The 22948-nt window shown below is 46.6% G+C and overlaps 2 protein-coding genes across 15 annotated transcripts in view; one reads left to right on the top strand and one right to left on the bottom strand.

Annotated features, from left to right (window-relative positions):
* The window catches only part of LYRM4 (LYR motif containing 4), a 113622-nt gene extending 100809 nt beyond the window's left edge, over positions 1-12813 (bottom strand). Inside the window, exon 1 of one of the 2 annotated variants that reach the window (XM_067006821.1) lies at positions 12335-12813. In XM_067006821.1, coding sequence (XP_066862922.1) covers positions 12335-12420 — 86 coding nt within the window. In that variant the 5' untranslated portion in view covers positions 12421-12813. The remainder of the gene's footprint in view (positions 1-12334) is intronic. The other variant, XM_059078033.2, reaches the window with a different exon arrangement.
* A 124-nt stretch (positions 12814-12937) lies between these two features.
* The window catches only part of FARS2 (phenylalanyl-tRNA synthetase 2, mitochondrial), a 454626-nt gene continuing 444615 nt past the window's right edge, over positions 12938-22948 (top strand). For 8 of the 13 annotated variants that reach the window (XR_010835187.1, XR_010835186.1, XM_067006818.1 and 5 more), the window contains exon 1: positions 12938-13168. The gene's annotated coding sequence lies outside the window, so the exon portion shown is untranslated. The remainder of the gene's footprint in view (positions 13169-22948) is intronic. The other 5 variants (XM_067006819.1, XM_067006813.1, XM_067006814.1 and 2 more) reach the window with 3 other exon arrangements.

The following is a 22948-nucleotide window of genomic DNA, read 5'->3' as shown; positions in this document are numbered from 1 at the left end:
TGGCAGTCTAGTCAACAAGGGGCAGAGAGATGGGGGAGTGATCACGGCAGGATCTACACAAGGTATCTGGAGGACGTGGGGGGGCCCCCGAGGACAGGATCCGTCCATTCACCACGTGCTGGTGCCCGCACTGGGGCCTGGCTGGGGTGCTGGCTGGGGTGACCGTGGTGAGGGAAACACACAGTCCTTGCCCTCCTGGAGGCTGCAGGCCGACTAGTTGGGGAGACGTTGCTCCAACAATCACGAAATAACTGCAAAATTACAACTGCTGTGAGTGTCCGATGGAGAGGCCCATGGGCCGCGAGAGCCGACCGGGCTGGGGAGTGTCTTTGCTGGGCCAGGCCGGTGAGCAGGGACAGGTGGCCTGTGTGAACGGGAAGGGGGCTCCGCCAGACAGAGGAACGGTCCGGTAAGGGGGAGCAGAGCACCCGAGGAGGTCAAGTCAAGGGCTCCCCCCACCCTTGACGGGAAGGTGACAGGACATAAGGCTAGAGAAATGCGGGCTGTGGTAAGGACTGTATCCCCAAAGAAGTGAGAAGCACTAAAGATGTTCCTTTCTCTTTCTTTTAATATTTTTAAACAAGGGAGCGGAGCTGGGCTGGGAGGTTGCAGAGAGCTTACCAAGAGCTGGCCTGCTGGCTGAAGTCTGAAGGATGAGTAGAAACTTGCTGTGTGAGGGAGGAAAGTTCAGGACTCATTACGGGATCACATGAAGGCCTAAAGCTTCCTGGCATCAGGAAACGTGAAAAGTAGACAGGAAGGGAGAAGGCAGGACACCAGGGGGAGCGCGTGAAGCCGAGCGGGAATTTTATCTAAAGGCCAAAAGAGCCTCTTCGGCGTTTCAAGCAAGGGGAGGAGACGGGCTGGGCGAGAGCAGGCACATTTTGGCCTCAGAGTTTCGGGTTCAAGCCTTGATGCTATTCCTTTTAAGGTCTTTAAGTTGGATGAACTATCGTACTCCTTCCCAGAAATCATCCATCCACCACGTTTAGGCCGTGCTGCCTGGCACCCAGCTTGCTAAGTTAGCGCCCGCGTGTAGAGGCCTCACGGGGAGGAGGAGGGTGCAGAGGGGCCGCCAGCAGAGGGTGCGCACAGCATCCCAGTGGGGAACTGAGGGGCAGGGGCGGCCCGATCGGCCAGGCGGGACGTGGTGGGACGTGGAGGAAGCAGGCATGCTGGCAGGTGTGGGTGCTGAATTACCTCCTGCACCTCTGCGGGGCGTGCAGGAGGCGAGCGGGTGAGGCATCTGGTCGCGGGACAGGGGCCTGGGCTGCAAACAGCCGGGGGAGTCAACACACAGGCGGCGATGGATAACGTTACCGGGAAAGTGTGGAGAGGAAAAAGGGAAGGACCGAGCCCAGAAACTGAATATTACAGTCTCCGGTGACAGGTGTCCTTCCAACGTGGGGAGGGAGAGGGGCCTGCACCGGATGCAGGGACTGAACGTGGCAGTCAGGATTCGGGGCCCACACAGGCCAGAGCCTGTGAGCAACGTCCCTGCTTGGAGGCTGCCTGATCTGGGCCTGCTCTCGTTGAGTTATACGCCCACCAGGGCTTTCCTTCCTTTAGGGTCTAAAGTCTGGGATAAAGCATTAAGTTGCCACTAAAAGCTTGTTTACCGCTTCAACCAGGGCTGAAAGCTGTTCTTCCACAGTCCGAGAAGGAAAGGCACAGAGCATGACTCTGGCATACGGTGAGTGCTCCAGGAAGACTTGGTGAATCAATGAATGAGAGACAATTAGACCAGGATAGAGGATCAGTGGCTTTTTCTGGCTCCAGTCTGGCTGCAAGGAACTATTCCCTCGATTAATTTAGCTTTTTGCTTAGTAAAGGGCAAAAAGGATTTTAAGAGATGCTTCTGCCTATGGAAGTGATTTCTGGTGAAAACAACACTACTCCTAGAGATCAGACGTAGGAGAGGGATAATTATATAGGGAAAATCTTTGTATTTATTCTCAAAACATGGGCAGGCAAAAAGAAATGTATGGAGGCATTAAATGAATAATTATGCTACACAGTAATATTTATAATTATAATGAATGGATCATATAAGTAATTTTGAATAAACTAGGCCGAAGGTGGGGTACTAAACCTACTCAAAAAATTACCCCAGGAACAAAAGAATAAATATAAGGCTAATAGATGCATTAATGACATCCAATGAAGGTAGCAGCCAACTAGTAAATAAAACAAATAATTACCCTGGGAACAGATACAGTCAACTAATGGGACACAGATGACGGATAAACTGACAATAACGTTAATATATGAAAGCTACATAACTGAAGAAAGGAAAGTGAGATGAGCACATACAGAGTGTCGCAAATTAAGTCAGAACCTAGGGCCAAAGAGAGGCTTTAGAACTGAGCCTGGATTGTCCAGATGCCGTCCTGGTGCTCAGACGACGTCTTCCTCATGCCAAGGAGGCGCTGTCCCCAACACGCGATGTTTCATTTGGAACGACTTCTTCTTCCGGTTTCGCTCTCCGGACCTCAGGTCAGGTCGTTCCCTCGAACCCAAGGCATTCACGCAGTCACTGGGACTGGCGCATTCTCCTCCTCAGCACATCTCAAAACCACCCTCCTCCCCTCCTTTGCAGTCACCTCCTCAGGCCTCTGTGTCTTCAGCCTCCGCCCGCTTGGGGTGGCCTCGCTGGAAGTGCTCTCTGCAGTCCTGCTGGAACACCTGCGCGGCTCTCCGCCGCCCAGGACCAGGCCTGGCACTCGGCACAGTGTCTCTGAGGCCCCAGCGGGGAGGCCGCGCTGCTGGGAGCTCGGCACACTCGGCGCCAACTACCCTGCCCTCGGCGCCCGTCCTCTGGGCTTCTGTCCCCCTTCACCAGCGAGTCCCTGCACAGTCTGTGCGCGCGAGCGAACGGGGCCGGCCACCATCGCTTTCCTGACTTCGGGCCCCCGGGGCGGGCTACTCGCCCCTCCTACTTGCTCTGCGGGTGCTCGGTGCTCGCTCCGCGCCTTTGTAGAATCCTCAGTGTCTTATCCTAGGCACTGAACCACAAGCCCCGCCTGGGAAAAGATCACGTTCTGTTGTGTCTGTCTCTTAATTTCCGGCAAGGAGCCCAGGGTCTGGCCCACAGCAGGTAGTCAATCAGTGTTTGCTGAATGAAGACGCAAACCAGCCTCATCACACGGAGACCACACGCTACCGTGATAGAGTTCTTTGGATTGCTAATAAATGCCTTGTGCAGAATGTGGTTCAACAAGTGTGACTGAGTTCATGAAATGACTGCTAGCTACTACGAATTTAAAAGGTTTGGCAGTTGATCTACCAGTTTAAGAGATAACTGTATATTAACTAGTTTGCTTGTATCTGCAAAAGGGATTTTGGAGTATCTACTGCATACCTAACATTCTGCCAGAGAGTTTTGCAACTCTGGCATTCTGGAGGATGTACCCGGGACTAAACGCATCAAGGTCACAGAGCTGGGAGCCAGCTGACCTCAAACTTGAACCAAGGTTTCTTGGTTCGAAGGCCAGGAATCTTTCTAAATCAAGATAGCCTTGCTCATGATTCTCATTCATATTGATGAGACTGAAAACAATACTTCAAGCAAATTAGTTCAGGAATCACAGTATTAGGGAAAGAAATACCAGGGAAAAGAAAACAAGCAGGAAGCACTAGCATCAAGTCATATGACTTTCATTTATCCTTTATTTATCATGAAACATCATCTCTGTGAGCCGTTTGCCTTTAATCCCTGAGTTAAAAAAACAATTATTCTTTCAAATAGAACCCCAATAATGAGTTGCTATGAAGCCAAACAGATAATCAAAATGTCACAATGATATATTATTATGTCTCAACTTCGGCAATTTTAAATCTGCTTCTTAAAACAGGGGTGGTAGGGCTTCCCTGGTGGCGCAGTGGTTGAGAGTCCGCCTGCCGATGCAGGGGACACGGGTTCGTGTCCTGGGAGGATCCCACGTGCCGCGGAGCGTCTGGGTTCGTGAGCCGTGGCCGCTGAGCCTGCGCATCTGGAGCCTGTGCCCCGCAACAGGAGAGGCCACAACAGTGAGAGGCCCACATACCGCAAAAAAAACCAAAACAAACAAAAAGCAGGGGTGCTAGAGATGAGCTGCGGGAGCCCTGTCATGGGGTCCCTATTACTAATCCATACAAGAGCCAGGAGGACCCACCTTGATTTAGCTGACTCTTGCTACACCTAGATATTCACAGCTTGGTTCATGTAATTTATCTCATTTTATCACTTAATTTGGTTTCTAAAGGTTAGAATTTTCCTAAATTGGTTAGTTACCAGTTAATTGAGAAAATAAATGCTAAGATATATACAAAAACCTACTACCTGATGAAGTAGGATTCAGTCTGTCAGGAAAGGGGTCACAAAGGAGAAGTAACAGGACCTTAAGTACCTTTCATCCACAACAAAGACTGCACACAGCTATTGATGTGAGGCCTTAAGATGCAGTCAATTTCCTATAATGCTCATTATATTATAGCGATTTCCTAAGAGAATGTTTTGTAAGTACACTTTGCATTAAAAAAAAGTATTACCCTACTACAATACAGAATACAGAGACTTTAAGGAAGTTCTTTTGACTTATAATTGCATTTTGTGGTCTAACTTTACACCTCACTTTGTTATATTCTCTACCTTTATTTTCCCTTTGCCCTGATTCTCATTTATTATTTTTAAATTATAACAATTATTTCATGTTATTGCATTTTACTGTATGTATTTTTATAAGTTTTAAAATGCTTTAGGGGCCAGGGTGAAGTATAAATAGAATAAGTGCAATTTGGAAACTCTTATAAACTAAGCTCAATATATCATCAATGACATTGATCTAATAATTTTTTAACACTTCCCTCCAAATTTAGGCTGAATATCTCAAATCTATTCTTCTTTGAGTTAACTGTGTAATTTTTTTCTTACTTTTCAAAACCATCATCACTCAACATGGCAGAACTCAGCAACCATAAGAAAAAAAATTGGCGGGGAGGGCAATTCCAAACATAATTAAAGATACTGAATAATCCATCTTTGAAAAGTCTAAGAAACTGCTTTTCGTAGGCACAAGCAAACTGCCTCTCGCTCCTGTGGAAGCAAGGGGTCAGGCAACAGCAGGCGGCCCTAGAGGAACCCACTGGTATAAATTCAGGACATATTCAAGACTTAATTTGCAGAGAACCTAGAAAATGTAACAGTAGTCTTCTCTCGTACTCCTCCCCACTTCCTCAGGGCTCTTGCATAGCCATAAGTTAGAGCTGTTTTCACAGAGAGGTGTGACTTGTCCCACATTTTACGGCAGGCAAAGCTCTTACTTGGCTGCTTCTTACAGAATTCTGTGGTTTCTCCGCATCCTCACAATATAAACAGGCATTTCATGACTTAAAATGAGGCAAAGCTTTTTATCGTGGGGGAAAAACCCTAATAATCTCGTTTTTGAGAATGCCACGAAGCAACGTGCAACCCCTCACCTTCCCCAGCCTGACAGCTGTCCCAGGGACAGGTCTGTGAGGCCCTAAATTGAGTCAAGACATAAAAGGTTGACAAAGAACAAGAGGATGGAATTTCTCACACATCAGCAAATTCTGCTTAAAGGCAGGTTTTAGTCTGAGAATAAAGCAAAGATCTTCCCGGTGGGGAGGTAGGGGTTACATTTATTAAATGAAGAGCATATTTAAGGATTTTAAGTTTCTAAAGGAGAAGAGACGTATAAAGTTAAAACTGAAGTGGAAGTTAGGCCTAGAGGGTTGAGACAATCACCACGATGTCATTTGTACAGTATCCGTGCGATACTGTAATACGTGATGGACAAAACAGCATGATAAGCACCTCTGCCACTACACGTGCAAATCTATAGTGTCTGGACGTTATTTCAATTTGCATGTTTCCTCTGTGTACAAGGCAGTGTCTTGAGCTGTTCTTGTGTGTCCACGTCCTAGGCCCATCACACGACAATCCTGTAACAGCAGGGCCACCCTGTGTTTGCATCTACCCTGGGCCCTAGTGCTGTAATACATATGCTATGGGTTCTCAGGAAATACTAGGCATAGACTGATTTGCCCATTTGTTCTTGGGTAAAGGAATATCTGGCACTAGGTCTCCAGTGCAGTTGTCCCGTGTTAGAGAGGAAAAGGTGCTTGCTGTTAAAACCATTCACGCTGGGCTGGTACTCTTCACCCTAGCATTCTCGATCTATCGGCAGCACACGCAGCAGCAGAGGTGGCTGGTGTGAAAAGACCTGCAACGATGAACAGAGACACATGCCTGGGTCCTGACTTCTTTACAAGTTCATGGTTCCAGGTCCTCAGCTTCCAGTTCAAAAAGAGAACAGACTCCTAAATAGGAATCATTATTTAGTCCATTCCCTAGACCGCAGTCACTTCCATAATGTTGCATTCAGCTGTGCAGCACGTGGTAATTGAGAGCTGACACCCAGCAACAGTTAGTAATTTTACCAGTCATGAAACCAGGGAGCCTATTTAGCTGCTGCAGCTGTAACAAGAAACTGTGAAAATAAATAGCTGGCTGAGACAGAGGATGCATGCCTTGTAGGAGATTTCTACTAAAGAGGGCAGAGTTGTGGGAAAGCAGCGCCCTGGAACTTTCTAGTTCCTGTTCTGTTGATGACCAGCTGTGAGAACTTAGCCCACTGCTCACCTTTTCTATGCCTCACCTTTCTGTCAGCTCTTTTTTACTACTAGCCGGTTACTTCACCAGCACGAGCTCACCTGGGATGGAGCGCCAGCTAAGGCTCCACGGCTCCCCACCCCCGGTTCCCACGCGCCCCGTGCATTTCACCTCCCCAGCGCCTCGCCACGCGCCCCTGGAGAGCTCTCCACCTGCACCCGCGTGCCCTACCTGCACAGAAGCCAGCCGGGGGCGGTGCAGCAGCCACTCCCGGCACTTCTCTCTCTGTCACCTCCCGCTGCAGACGCCAGATGAGCACTCAGTTCCCCAGCCCCTTGCTCAGCTAGTGGTAGAAATGTAACTGAGTTCTGGTCAACAAGATATAACCAGAAGTCTGCTGGAAAGCTTCCAGGAAAGTCTACCCTTTCCTCATGAAAAGAAAGCCTACTCATGCCCGGTTGGGGTTGCTCTTCTTTGTCTGTCTTGCCTTCAATAAGGATATATTTGGAGCTTTAATAGCCATTTGCAACCATCAGGCATAAGCGTGAGAGGAAACCTGAGACTCAAGACACCTTGACATCATCCAGCTGCTGTATCAGCTCGAGCAGCCTCATACTCTAGACCGTCTCCATGTGAGAAGAGTAACCCCCTACTTGTTTAAGCACCGTGTGAAGGTTTCCTGTTACTTGTAGCCAACAGCATTCCTAATGAGATCTACTTTCAAGGTGGCACACACTTCCAATGCTACTCACCACTCTCTACCCTTCACGGGAGGCTCATTTTGATTTGCAGCTCTCAACACAACGCTTAGTGTGCAATAAGTATAATAAAGACTCAACCACTTAATGAGGGATGAAGGAGTTCTGACACTCAGTTGGGTGGCATTTGGGCATTGCTTTTGCCTTTTCTCACATTTTACAATAAAATACATTTTTAATCAGTAGGGGGAAACAGCTGATAAAAATTACCTCTGAATACAATTTCCTCCTGCTTTTCAACAACAAGTATTTATAAGCATAGAGTAGGTAGGTACTGTGCTAAGCACCAGGAATGCAGAGATAAGATGGAATTTCTGCCTTCAAGGGACAAACGGCTGAAAGACAAGTAAACCAACAACGGTAATGGTATGATATGTGTAATAAATATGAGAACACACCACATCCGATTATCTTCCACTTTATCCAGAAACGAGCTGTCAGCACGGCATCCATCACCTCCACTTCCTGTCCTCTTACATTCCAACTTAAATTTACCTCCTGCAGAGTTCCAACTAAGAAGACGCCTGCTGCAACTAAAAGATCCTGCGTGCCGCAATGAAGATCCCGTGGGCTGCAACTAAGACCTGGCGCGGGCAAGATAAATAAAGAAAAAATATTCACCTCCTTCTGCGGTGGAGAAAGGAGTGCCCGCCTTTTGCCGCGAGCCAGCCCGCCACCTGGGCCCGCAGAGACGCAGCTTGTCACTTCTCATGTGCCAGCCCCACTCCCGCATGTCAACCAGGCCTCCGGGGCGTGAAGATGGTCTACATTCACTGCGGCCGTCTACTTCCTTCTGGTTCACTTCTCAGCGCCCACACTCTGGCTCTATCTTAACCACTTCACTGATGCTGTTCTGGAAGAGGTCCCAGAGGTCTCTTCGCTGGGGACACTTCCCTCTTCCTTTACTGGACTTGCTAAAGCAAGTGGCCTGCCCGCAGCACCTTCCCAAACATGCAGCTATTCTGGCTTCTGTGACACTGCTCTCTCTGCTTGCCCTCTCCCCGCTTCTTAGACTCTACAGGGGTCATTCAAGTGTGGCCCAGGGACCACTGGGGTCTTGGAGACCTTTCAGGGGATCCATCATGTATTTTTATCATCCCAAGGAGATATCTGCCTTTTTCAGTCCCATTCTCTTGTAAGTGGACAGAGGAATTTCCCAGAGGCTAGATGACGTGTGATATAGGAACAGGTTTAGGCGGAAACAAATACAAGAATCCACATGTCTTCCATTAAGCCAAGCACTAAAGAGATTTGCAAAAATGTCAAAACAATGTCACTGTCAACAGTGGTTTTTTTGGGGGGCTGGGAAGAAAAATGGTTATTCTTCATAAAGGTGTTATTTAGGTTAGTAGGCAATGGTTTTATTAGTTTACTTAAAAATAGGTGCTTTAAAATGTTTTAGTTTTAACTTCTAAGATGAAAAATATTGGTAACTATGCCTCACATAAACAAGGCTTTCGGGGCCCTCAGTCACATTTAAGAATGCAAAAGGATCCTGAGACCAATACACTGAGAACCACATACTTAGACTGCGTCTTCCTGGCCTCCTTCAGGGGCTCTTCTTCAGCCAACACCTCAAATTTTGATGTTCTCTAGAACAGCATCTTAAGTGCCCAAATTTTCTCACCATAAACCAGGAGTTCTCAATCTTGGCATGACCGACACTTGGGGCCAGAAAACGCTTTCTATCGGGGACTGTCCTGAGCTTGGTGGAATCCCTGGCCTCTAACTACCAGAGGCCAGGGGAATCCTTCCACCAAAATTGTGACACCCAAAAATGTCTCCAGACACTGTCAAATGAAACTGGCCCTGGCTGAGAACCACTGCCCTAAATACTCTTCCTGGAAATTTTACCAAATACTAAGATTTAAATTCCACTTATGATAAGAATAGTACTTATTTGGTGCCTACTGTTCCAGGCACAACTCTTGAGCATTTCATACGTATTCACTCACTTAAACCTCATCCCCTATGAGACAGATAAATCATCACCTCCACTTTACAGATTCAGAAACTGAAGAGCAGAGAGATGAAATGACTTGCCCAGGGTCACACAGCAAGTGCGTGGTGATGATAACTCCAGGCTTGACTGCTCCTCTGAGCTTTAGTCTCATGGGAATAACCGCCTCTGCTGAGGACCCCAGGTGACATTCACTCAAGATGCTCCAGGAATGAACTGAAAACTCTTCTCTCCACAAGACTGGGTATTTCTGTATTTCCTAAGTCAGTTAGTGGTGCAACTTTCATATTTAACCTCTGTGCCTCAGTTTACCTAGTAACCTAGACATCTTTTTAGACTCTGCTTGCATTCTCTTCTTTACTCCAGAATCCAATCATTCATTGAAATCTAACAATTTTACCTTCTAATTATTGATCGAATGTATCTTTTCCTCTGTCTTCCACTACTCCTGCTCCCACTAGGGCCCTAATCTCTCCTCAGCACTGTCCTAATCAACTCACATTTGGGGTCCTTGTATCTGGCCCTCACAATCACCTTCTACCTTGCTGCCAGAGTGATCTGGCTAAAAGGCAAGTCTGGCCATGTCACTTTATGGCTTAAAGCTCTTTACTGGCTGCCTGTCAGCTAAGAGTAAAGTCTAGGCTCCTTATCACGGCCCAGTCTTGCCTTCTGTCACCCTCAAATCACACTTAACTCTCCAGCAGAATTCTACTCTATGACATCACCGAGCACAGCAGAAGATCACACTGCTTCATGCCTTTGATCCAGTGCTATCTTCTGGGAAGCATTTTTCTTTTCTTTCTTTTTTTTTTGCGGTACGCGGGCGTCTCACTGCTGTGGCCCCTCCCGTTGCGGAGCACAGGCTCCGGACGCGCAGGCCCAGCGGCCACGGCTCACGGGCCCAGCCGCTCCGCGGCACGTGGGATCCTCCCGGACCGGGACACGAACCCGTGTCCCCTGCATCGGCAGGCGGACTCTCAACCACTGTGCCACCAGGGAAGCCCTGGGAAGCGTTCTGATTCAACACCCTGTGCATGCCTGTCACGGCACTTGCCACAGTTTGTGACAATGATGCTACAACTGTGTCCCACAGAGGCTCGTAAAAAAGCCACCGATGGAAGGTGCCTTGCTGAGCCCAGCGCGCTCATCTTTCCATCTCCAGGGGCTGCTATGGCACCGGGCAAACTAGTTTTGGGAGTGTTTGGGAGCACTGAAGTAAAAGAATACGCAGTAATAGGACCTGTCTGAATGGGAGTGGGGAACGCAGAAGGAAGAGAATGAGGAAAACCTTTCCACAAAACACAGCTTAATACAAAAGAAGGACATATTTTGTAACAGTTTATTATCTGAAGAGATAATAGTGGGAAATCTCAGGTTTTCGGGCCATGATTTCAGGAAACAGTGTAAAGTGATTACCAGATTCCTTTGGATAATACATTTATTTGTGGATAATAAATTTAACTCAAAAGGATTACTCAAAGCATAATCTGAACCATTATTTTCTAAATATGTTACCATGTAATTTCTACTGCCTGCCTAGAGGGTACAGCCCTGTACCTGCAGAGTGACTTACCTGCAGTTCTTGTTTATTTTCAGTAAATTTAAACGACAAAATTTATCTTCCAGACTGTGGTGAAAATGATTGGTTTCCACTTATTCACAAGCATATTTTGTGGGCTCTTTCAACAGACTTGGTTAAATTGTTGGTACTAAGTACTTGGTTAATTTTTTGGTTTAAAATTCCACCAGTACACCTGCTGTTTACAAACTTTAGCTTCCAAAACCAAAGTCATTAAGTGAAACAATGCACTCCCAGAAATGTTTGTTTTTAACTACTGACCAGTTAGATATGACTTCATTGGTGCGACCCAGATGTTCCCAAATTTACAGGATGAGTACCTTTTCTATGCAGGTATCTAAACATTAGAAAGTCACTGCTTGAGAGGTTTAGTGTCTGAGAACCAACACTGCACTGGGTCTACCCATCACAGGGCCTGCCAGCTCATGCACCCCGTGTGAGGGCAGCTACCCAATCAGGTCTGTTCCACGGGTCCCAATCCACAGGCTGGTCAATCATGGAAGGCGAGACCTGGTGTGAAGTGATGAGCTGGCCTTATCATATTCTTGCTTTGGGAATACGGCTCAAACTCAGAGGGTCAGGTAATTAGGAGAAGACACCCAATCCACAAGAATGCAGAGAGAAAATCCACAAGGTATATACAGTCATGATGAGTCAGAAGTTATAAGGAAGCAGAAAAGAACGCAGATGCTCTGAAGTAGACAAAAGACATATTAAGAGTAAGGATAAGGAACTCAAGATCAAACATGAGAATGGGGCAGGCGTGGAAAAGCTGGGCGCTACATTAAGGACGTAAGAGTTTAGATCCTCATTCTCCTGCTGCTAAGATCCTAAAAGCTGGATCCCTATCTGGTGAGGCCAGCATAAACGTTTCAGCTCCTGGAAGCTGGCGAGCCCTTTTTTTCCCTTTACCTTTACCTGCGTCTCCTCCTCACAAACCCCGCCCCACCGCCGATGCCACAAGTAGAACAGATCCTGGCAACCAAAAAGGCTAATTAAGACACCTCTGAAATGAAAGGAATGGCTAGAGAGAGCCTTCAGCTGTGGACAAGTGCTACTGACGGGTCACTTCCACGGTCAAGTCTTCCGATTCTACGGAAAGTCCTTATAAATGCAACAAACTAACTGGTCCTGGCTTGAACACCTGCACCTTGGCATCCAGCTTAAAGGCAGAGACACCACTAACCGCGTTCCCGGAGCAGAACCTCCCAGAGCTCCCGGAGCAGAGCGTCCGACTTGGGGACACACCACCAGACGCGAACGTCTTCTGCCGCCCGCGAAGGGCCATCCCCGGGCCGCCCCCCGAGGGTCCGCGGGCCACGCCGGCCGGCAGGGAGCCTCCCCTCGGGGCGCCCATGAGGCCGCGCGGGGCAGGGGCTCCCGCACCCCGGCCGCGCCCGCGCACGCACCTCCGGGCCTCTCACCTGTAGTTGTAGGCGGAGAAGTGCTTGCTCTCCCTCAGCATCGCCCGGTACAGATCCAACACCTGTGCACGGCTGGAGGCTGCCATCTTGGAACGAAAAAACCCAGGGGGTCCTCTCCGCCGAGGTCCCGAGTTAAACGCGACTTCCGAAACTTCCGCCGCCGCGGGAAGCGCGAGCGGGACACGCGCGCGGGGCTCGACGCAGGGAGCGGCCTGCGCCCCGCCCCAGGTGAACTCCGGCCGCGCGTGGCGGCGCAGGCGGGCTTCGGGCAGCTAAGGGGGCGGCGCCGGCGGGAGGTGTTCTCGGCGGCCGCCCCCGCCACGGGGTCCTGCGGGCAGCGGCGGGCCGACCGGCCGAGGGGCGGCTACGGCTGGGCGGCGGGTGTGGGGGGGTCCGTGCTTCCTCTCGGTGGAGGGCTGGGGTTCGCCGGAGACGCCGGGTTGCTCCCCGTTGCCAGGTTACCGAGCGCGCGCCCTGCGCCCGCTCTTCCGCCCGGGCTGCCCTCGGCGCCGCCTGAGCCGCGGTGCGGACTGCGCGGGGCGCCGGTTCCGCGGACGCCTGGGTCGGGGGCTGCGTGCGGGACGCTCGTCGCGCGTGGACGGGGCGAGAGCGCGCGGGGGATGCAGGGCGCCGACCTGGGGCTCCCCGGCGCTCCGGCTCCGCTCAGGGCGCCCGCTCAGGGGGCCTTCGGCGCGAGGCCCCCTTTCTGGATAAGATGGCGGCGCCCAGGCGGGCCGCGCTGAGGTGAGGTGGATCCGGGCCCGGAGAGGGGCGACCCTGCCGCGCCTAGGACTTGGACCCCGTGCTGGTCTCCCGTCTCCCGGAGAGCGGCGGGTGAGTGGGCGCGGCTGTGCGTAGGGCCTCGGCCGTGGGTCCCTCTCGTGGGGTGGTCAGCTCTCCGTGCGTCCGCAGACTTCTGTCGTCAGATCTGGGGTGGCCCAGGTTGGAGGCGAGGGTGCTTAATTGGGGAAACCTGAGGGGTTTAAGAACTCTTTTGGGATCGTTTCAGCCTACAGCAAGAAGCTGAGCAAGTTTTCTCCTGACGCTCTTCCCGGCTGAGTTTTCTCCCTTCTCTGAAGACGCCAGCTTTTCTGAATCACCTTGTTAACCCGGGGGGATACAGCTGGTGGTTCTGACCCTGGAACGTAGGACCCGGCGCGGGGAAGCCTGAGCTGGTTCTAGTTACTTTGTTTGCAAAGCACTTGTCTTGACTTTGGAATGTTTGTGTCTGTAACCAGTGTTGGGAAGAGCCAGCGTTTTCTCCTCCAAAACACTGCGAGGGGTAGCTTTATACGTGAGAAACAAGTGGGCGGTCACATCCATTCTTTTCCAACCACTGAGTTACGGTTGTGTTTCCTTTCTTTAAATTTGTCTCGTTTTGAAGTGATAACTTGTTCTATGCCAAAGCAACCTCGTATTTTCAGGAACTTTAAGGGCAGGAGACACTTGTCTGACCTTACTGCACTTTAGCGTACTTGTAACCTGGGGTCCTTGCATCCACATGTGCTTGTTATACCTGTTATCCGTTGTAATGCAGTGGTGTTTTTTTTAAAAGCATGGGCAACAAAATACTTTTATTAAGATCCTTTTACGTTTCCTGTTCGATTTTTGTTAATGTCTCGTACATCTGTGAGTCTCAAAATAAGGCTTTTTACAGAGCAGCCAAACTTCTGATACTCCTGCAGGGCGATCAGGTCATCGGGCAAATCTTGCTTCAGGTTTATTGAAAGGGTTTTTAATATTTTGCGTGTATCCGTTGGCATTACTCAAAGGACTCAAGACCATGGGACTTGTACATTATTATAGAAAAAGATACAGAACTGTTTTCTCTTTATGATGTACGGTTGAATGCTGATGATGTAAATTAGGTGTGTGGCACCTAGGAAAGCTACAGCGTTGACGCAAGTTACAAACAGAGAAAGCTATCAAAGTTAGAAGAAAAAACATGAGAATTATTTTGGCTTGTTTAAAAACAGTGGGGATTGCATTATTTTATTATATTTTGCTTTCATCTAGAAAATGAAGTTGGAATAATGATATACAGTTGTTTGTCTAATTATCAAGAAATTTAATCATTAATGTATGCAGTTAACATATCTAAATGATTTTAACTTGGTTGTAATCAAGTAAAACTTTCCAAGTAAATATCGAAAGTTTAGTTTGTTTGGGTAGTCTAGGCATCTGTTAGTACAAGGAATAGCTGAGGTTAGAGAAACGGTAGCTTCCCAGTTGATTCTGAGCTAAGTCCTCACAAAAAAATATTTTTATTATTTTATTTGAAATAATTTGCCAGTATGTTGGATATCATTGCCCTAAAAGGCTAATAAAAAATCACATTGCAAAGCTAAATCTCCATTTTAAAATTTCTTCATTGCAGCAATGACTGTTTTCAAGAAGAGCTCTATTTGAAGTTGAAAGTGGGATTGGGCCAGAAGCTGAGGATAGACCTTACTCATAGGTCCTTTAATATGCATTCTGTTCTGGGCAGAGTATTTTCTTAGATAATGACTATAAACTAGGCGTAACTCACTTACTACCATTTAGGCCTCAAAATGCAAAAATTTCTTTAATATCTACCTATCCATAGTTATGAAATTCCTATAGTTCATTATGTAAAATCATGCATTACCTTATATTAAAATTAGGATTGCTGTTGAGCACTGAATGATTTTTGAAGAGAAATTTCTCCAGCCATAACAAGCAGTATAACAGTAATTTATTGTCTTGTGGCTTAAATATTAAAACGATGTGTAAAGAATATCTTGTATAGGTGAACAACTTGTGATGTTACGATTTAGAAGTTATTCTACTCCAGATGTGGATCTAAGTCTATTATACATAATCGTCATTTGGTTTTATCAGTCCTTCACACTAATAGAATAGGAAGCTGGAGGAGACTTTGTACATCAGCTCCCTCATTTTTAGAGATGAACAGGGAACTGAAGGCCCTTTCCTCATTCATTCCTTCAGCACTCACTGAACGCTTCCTAAGAGCCATACATTATACAACATGGTGGTGTTACAGTGTGAACTAGATAAGCAAAGTAACAATTTATTTTTGACAGGTGCTATGATAGGGGTAATATTACGAAGTGTTAGGGGAGTACAGAGGAGGGACATTCAACTAGGACTTTGATCTTAAGGGAAAGCATTCCATCAGAGGAGGTATTTTTCCACAATGAGTAGTAAGAGCAAGAGGGCGAACATGGAGAATGTGTTGAGTTACAGGTTGTGGTGTACATTCAAAGCCAGGAGGCACGAGGGCGCAGGATCCATTCAGGGAACTCTGTGTGGTGGGGAGGACCATTGATGAGCAGACGTGATTAGCCCTGTACCGGCTTTATTTTTATTATTTTTAAAAATTTTATTTATTTATTTTTAAAATATTTATTTATTTTGGCTGTGCCGGGTCTTAGTTGTGGCATGCGAACTCTTAGTTGCAGCATGCATGCGGGATCTAGTTCCCCGACCAGGGATGGAACCCAGGCCCCCTGCATTGGGATCGCAGAGTCTTACCCACTGGACTACCCGGGAAGTCCCTACCTAGCTTATTTTAATGATGTTTTCTCTGTTCTGGGGATAAGTCATTTTTTCTTTGATGCATTGGCTAGTTCATACATGTGAAGTAGAACTTATCATCTGAGCTATTGAAATACAGATTAGGTTTTCAGGTGTTGGTAGATTTTTATTTGAAACCCTATTTTTGGAATCCTCTATTTTAGCAGTGCTGAAATCCTATTTCTTTACCTCTGCATTCAACAAGTAGTTGACCAGCTGGTAGTTCAAGTCCCAGTTCTTGTGGTTGCGTGAAGGCTATACATCAAATACTGATCCTGTTTCCCAAGAGTTAGTAGTTCATTATGTTGAAATATGTTCCCTATATACGCACTTTGGGGGGTATTGTGAATGGATGTTGAATTTTATCAAATGCTTTTTCTCCATCTATTGAGATGATCATGTGGTTTTTGTCTTTTCTTCTGTTGACGTGGTGTATCACATTGATTTGCGTATGTTGGACCATCCTTGTGACCTTGGGATGAATCCAGCTTGGTTGTGGTGTATGATCCATTTTGTGTATTGCTGGATTTGGTTTACTAGTATTTTGTTGAGGAGTTTTGCATCTATATTCATCAAAGATATTGGCCTGTAATTTTCTTTTTTGGTAGTGTCTTTGTCTGGTTTTGGTTTCGGGGTGACGGTGGCTTCATAGAATGACTTTGGGAGTGTTCCCTCCTCTTCAATCTCTTGGAAGAGTTTGAGAAGGATAGGTATAAGTTCTTCTTTGTATGTGTGGTAGAATTCTCCAGTGAAGCCATCTGGTCCTTTTCTTTGCAGGGAGTTTTTTAAAAATTACGGGTTCTATTTCACTTCTAGTGATCCCTCAGTTCAAATTGTCTGTTTCTTCTTGATTCAGTTTTGGTGGGCTGTATGTTTCTAGAGACCTGTCCATTTCTTCTAGGTTATAAGATCTCAGTGAACAGGTGATAGGACAGCTCTTACCCCCATTAAGGAAAGGGAAGCTGAGAGGTTAGGTTATTTAGCCATTGTACAGGTAGGAATCTGAGGGGGTGGGCACGGGCCTGGGGTGTGCTCTGTCTAGCTGTGGTACTGGCTGTGATGCTGCCCTGCTTCACAGAAGGTCTTCAGAGCCAGCTTCAGGAGTTTGAAGTTTATTAAGTTTTCTTGGATAACATGGGTAAATTTTAGTCATATTTGAATTTTAATTTAGTTAGATTCTCACTTATTTCCAAAGCTAACTTCTTTATATAGGAAGTATTACAAATATTCAGAGAATCTCAAATGTTGATTTTTGTACTAGCTTTCTAGTCTTTTAAGATAAATTTACATGTTTTTTTATTAACATCTCTTGGAAAAGACTTAGTGCCTTTTTTAGGTTGTCTACTCGTGTGTGTGAGAGATTCACATTTTTGTAGAAGCTCTTTTCAAATATACTTAAAATCTTTTCCTTGAAAATTTTAGAAAGTAACCAGATATTGGAGCTCCGTTCATTGGAGACTAAGTATTGCCTTACGTGTGTAAAATTGACAGCAGTAAAATTGACAGTTGAGTTTGTATAAAGTGTATCAAATGTCACTTATAGGAATTTTTTTTTTTTGTGGTACGCGGGCCTCTCACTGCTGTGGCCTCTCCCGTTGCGGAGCACAGGCTCCGGACGCGCAGGCGCAGCGGCCACGGCTCCCGGGCCCAGCCGCTCCGCGGCATGTGGGATCCTCCCGGACCGGGGCACGAACCCGCGTCCCCTGCATCGGCAGGCGGACTCTCAACCACTGCGCCACCAGGGAAGCCCAAAGTTTTTTTAAAAAAAAAAAAATTAATTCTTTGCCTTCTGTCTGCCTGTCTGTAAGTTCAAGCTCATCTCTCTCAAAAGCTGCCTTCCCCTCCTACGTGTGTCTAGGAGAGAGACTAGGCTAAGAGGTCAGATCTGTTTTCAGCGGAACTTGTGTCCCTTTAGTTGTTCCCAGGTCTGGTTTCATTAGCCCACTGGTCCTCTAGCCTGGCCTCACAGCACACACCCGAGAACCTTTCACAAATACCAGCGTTCTGGTTCCACTCACATCAAGGCAGTCATAAGCTCTGGGTTGGGGGCCCAGCCGTAATGTCTTTAAAAATGTCAGGGGTTTCAGGGCGCCATCAGGATGGAGGACCGCTGCCATCGACCCAAGTCAGACGGCTGGCTGGAATACAGACGGTCCAGCCATATTTCTGCCCCTGTGCACGTGACCCATTGCCAGTTCTTCCCAGCACTGCCCTCATTTAGCAGGACGACGTGCGTACCTTCAGGAAGAACACCGCCCATCCCCACATCCTGGTGCTCCAGGAACAGCTCAGATGAGCATGGGCCGGGTGTGTGCAAAGTTCTCCTTTTCGGCCCCTTTTACAGGAGGGAGAACCTCGTCTTAAGGGAAAATAAATCCTGTACTTGAACGTTTCCTCCCTTAAGCAGTTTTTAACATTGATTCTGTCGCTGATCTTGAAATACGAGACAGCTGACGCTCCGCCAAGACTTTCCCTCCCCCATCCAGCCCATCTTCTTGTGACATATGTACCTTATTCTTTCAAACCCTAACAGTAAATCTATAAATCAAAATCTAATTTTGCATATACAAAGGCCTGGATATATATCTTATCAGAACTGGCCTTAGCAAAACATTCAGTGGAAGATGTGAAGATAATTTCAGGAGTCCTTTGAAAAGAGCCAGTATTTCTTCTTATTTTTTGGAAAATAGTATTTTTATCAAATAACATTTTGAGTGATGATTTTGAAATGAAAAATAACATTTTGTAATTCATTAAGGATGAGATTTTCATATGAAGAAGTACTTGTAATAAAAGTGATTTTGGGGACTTCCCTGGTGGTCCGGTGGTTAAGAATCCACCTTCCAACGCAGGGGACACGGGTTAGATCCCTGGTTGGGGAACTAAGATCCCATATGCCATGGGGCAACTAAGCCCTTGCGCTGTACAGAGCCCACATGCTGTAACAAAAGATCCCGCATGCCTCAACTAAGACCTGACACAGCCACATAAGTAAATAAATTTCTTTTTTTTAAAAAAGTGATTTTGTGGAGGAAATTGAAATAATTTTTAAAATGATTATCTAAAGGTGCTTATAGCTTCCCTCGGTTATGTGCTAGTTGAAGTTCAGACGACACAAGTCATCTTTTGGAGCATAAAGCAAAAAATATATATATATGGGTAGGACACTAGATATTTCATGAAATTCAAGGCCGAGTTGAACAACCCTGACAGTTTGAGAACCTGTGGCCTTAGCAGCGGTGGGAATTTGCGAGCTGTCAGTCCAGAGCAGTGGCTCTTGATCCGGGGTGCATGTCAGACTCACTGCTGATGTCAGGACTCCTCCCACAGCTGTCAAATAAAAACCTCTTGAGTAGCTTCCCCGGTCATTCTGATGTTCAGCCGTGACTGAGAACCTCTGGCCCCAGTGCTGCCACCAAGATGAGTGACTGGTGAAGGCAGAGTCATGCCCATAAGGCTTTTTGGAATCTTGCAAAACTGGCCTCCTGAAATTTTGGAGGGCAAAGACTTGTTCTTAACTCTTTTTTGTTCCCCAGCACCTCTCCTAAGTGCACAGTGAATATTTGCAAATCAGTTTCATTTCTTGTAAGGTGTTCCAGGATTCAAGCTGCTCTCTAGATCAAACTGATTTTATTCCCTTAGATGAGCACAGGCCTATGTGCACAAATATTAAAACAAAGGCACATAAAAGACCAAACAGGCTGTTCTCAGGAGGTTTAAAGCAGGGCAGGCAGGCCCAGTGTTATGGGAGTGATGGGCTGGTGGAGGGAAAGGATTCCTGATCCAGAGGAGGAGATAGGAGATGTCCCTTTGTGCAGGCTCCCCATGGGATAGGGAGCGCCCGGAAGGCTCTCTCCGCCCATCGATTCCTGTCTGTACATCAGGTAACACAGGGACAGATACGTGTCATAGTTATACCTTCAAGTAAGATTCCCTGTGCTTCTCAGATGCAGGCTCACTGTACTCCTGAATCACCCTCGGAATACCGCGGGGGGAGGAGAAAGCCAGGAGACTGTACTTTGCAATTACACTTTTGAGGAAAAGAAAAATGGGTACCAATTCCAAATGGGTGGCTGTAGGTACATTTTATTTGTAGTTACAACAAACATTTTTTTATTTACCAGAAAGATACCAGCTCAGAAGCAAAGAAGATGCAGTAAAACTTGCTAAAGTTAAGGACCACCAACTCCCAGATGCCTTAAATAAACATTTGTTCTTAAAGTCAGATGATTTCCCAAATAACCTCTCTAGGGTGTAAAGGGTGCTAGCAACACCAAAGCTAAAATTAGTTTTTCTGTAATGGCATATTACCAGACATCCCATGTTTAGAAGTGAATGTGTTTAGGATTTGAAAGATATTTATGGACTTTAAAAAATTAAATATTTATATATCATAATTTACTCGTGATATGGAAGACGGCATTTACCCCTTGCTCAGTGTTATTTAAATAGGTTTTTCAGTAAAATCCCAACATCACATTGTCAGTTTTCACCCTTCACTTTAAGGGCTGTCCTTGTGCCCAGCCCAGTGTGGATTGCTCCACATAGTAAATGAGGGAAGTGGAGCAGAGGTGGGTACTTGTGAGTTGGTATCTTATATCTCTCTCCGTTTGGACTAGAAGCCTACTCTTTACAACTATTTTCCCTAAAGTTACACTTTATCTGCAATTAAATTATAATGTCAAATAAGCAACCCTCGATTACTGACCTTTTTCAACTATTGCAGTATGATCCTGAAGTGGGTGAAGTAATGAACATAGCACTGGAAGGTCAGAGGTCAGCCAGGCTCTGCCCCAGGTGTGTGACCTGTGACCAGATTGCTTTTTCCTACTTAACTCCTCTCTTCAGCCCAAATCGGAACTGAAATAGGCTGTGCTCTCCTTACGTCTAGGGACATTGCCAAGGTTAAGCACATCTTCTCGTTACCTGTGCCGTAAGCTGAATGGCTGTGGTCCTCCCCACCCACTCCCCCATTCCCCACCAGCTCCAATACATCTGTTGAGATTCTAACCCCCAGTGGGATGTGTTGGGTTGGCCTTTGGGAGGTGATCAGGTCATAAGGGTGGAGCCCCCAGGATGGGATTAATGTCCTTATAAAAGGAACTGCGGAGAGCTCCCTCACTGTGTGAGGACACAGCCTTGAGAACCAGGAAGTGTGCTCTTACCTGGCACCAGGTCTGCTGGCGCCTTGATCTTGGACTTCCCAGCCTCCAGAAGTGCGAAATAAATATTTGTTGCTTATAAGCCACCAGGTCTGTGGTATTTTTGTTAGAGCAGCTAACCTTAACCCTAACCCTAAGACACTCTGCTTTGGTTTTCTGGAAAAAGAGTGTGCAGGGAGGGTGTGGTGGTGGTGTCCTGAGTGAACTAGGTCTGCCAGGTTTGTGGGTTTCAGTGGGTTTTTTTGGGTTTATTTCCTTTTTTGTGTTACATTCACATGGTATTCTAACATTCAAAGCTTATGCTTTCTGCAAAATGTAGGAAAATGAAGTGTGTTTATAAGGTTTTAGCCAAAATGTTAATGGCATACTTAGTTACTGAAATACGTTTGGGCAGAAATGTCTCTACCAGTGGATGCTATGGCATGTGTGGACTTAAAGGACCTTCCTTAACACTATCTTTCATAACTGTTCCACCTCACCGGGGTTTTTCTGTTTATTAGCATTGGCCATTTCTTCATTAAGACTGAAAAATCAAAACCTGATGTGATAAGCATGATTTCCACATTTGACTCTTAATTAATTTGGTGCGAGAGTGCAGCCTTTTTTTTCAGTCCCAGCATTTCACCTCTTTCCAGCAGTAGAGGTTCTGTTTTTCTGTGCATGAAGTAAAGAGGGTGGGAAGGTGTGGCGAGCATTGCCCTCTGAGGAAGGCGCCATTAAGACCCTCCTAAGCCTCAGGGCCCGATTGTACTCTCCTTGGTCTGCATCCTGGACTTTATGGTATGAACGTAAAAAAGGAGATGGCCTTTGGCCAAATCGCTCCAGGGACCTGCTCAGTTACCGGGAGACTCTGGTTGTTCCCTAAAGCTAGGAAAAGCAACCCTGGAGGGGAAATTGGCGCCTTTGAGGGAGAAGCCGAGAAGCCAATCAACCAGCTGATGCCGATAAGGCGTGACTAAGCCGAGAAGCCAATCAACCAGCTGATGCCGATAAGGCGTGACTAAGCAAATTCCCTGCTTTAGGGGTATACATACGGCTACGCTTTGTTGTTAAACTTGCCTTGCAACCACCAGTTGCTTGTACCCTTCTGATCCCATACCTTGGTGCGTTCAGTTCCCTACCCCCTCTCGTCGATTGTTGCTGCACTTTGAGGACCCACCGCGGCTGGCCGCAAGTGGCGCCCGAACAGGGACCTGACAAGAGGGACATCTGAATCTCGGTAGGTGAATCCCCGGAGTGAAGAGTGAAAGTGTGGCCACATAGTAAAGTTGATAGTAACTCGGGGCAATAGTCAGAAGTAAAAAAAATATGGGATAAAAAGTATCCAAGAAGCGACCTGAGATCACTGATCAAGAGAAGGAGTTGTCCACCAGTGCTTTCCAGGCTTTCATAGCTGGAAATTATGATGTCTGTCTGCAACATCTTGCCTGCCTACAAGATATAAACAAAGACGATTATAAAATAATTTTGAATACGGCAGTAGCTGAGTTTTTCAAAAGTAACCAGACAACAGATAGTTTAAGACAGACACTTAATCAATTGAAGAATCAGGTGCACTCGGCTGTTGAAGAAATGGATGGACTAGATGATCTTGAAAATAGTATGTTGTGTTACAATCAAGCAGTCATCCTGTATCATGTCTGACAGTATACAGAAGCCATATCCGTTGGTGAAAAACTTTATCAGTTCATAGAACCTTTTGAAGAAAAATTTGCCCAAGCAGTGTGTTTTTTGCTCGTAGACCTGTATATATTAACCTACCAAGCTGAGAAAGCTTTACATCTTCTTGCTGTTCTAGAAAAAATGATTTCACAGGGCAACAATAACAAAAATGGAAAGAATGAGACTGGTAATTACAGCAACAAAGATGGGTCTAATCATAAAGCTGAAAGTG

This window comes from Kogia breviceps, chromosome 10, assembly GCF_026419965.1.
Source record: "Kogia breviceps isolate mKogBre1 chromosome 10, mKogBre1 haplotype 1, whole genome shotgun sequence".
In the NCBI taxonomy this organism is placed as follows: domain Eukaryota; kingdom Metazoa; phylum Chordata; class Mammalia; order Artiodactyla; family Physeteridae; genus Kogia; species Kogia breviceps.
Note: the sequence above shows the minus strand (reverse complement) of the source record. Positions and strands in the feature narration are given on the sequence as shown.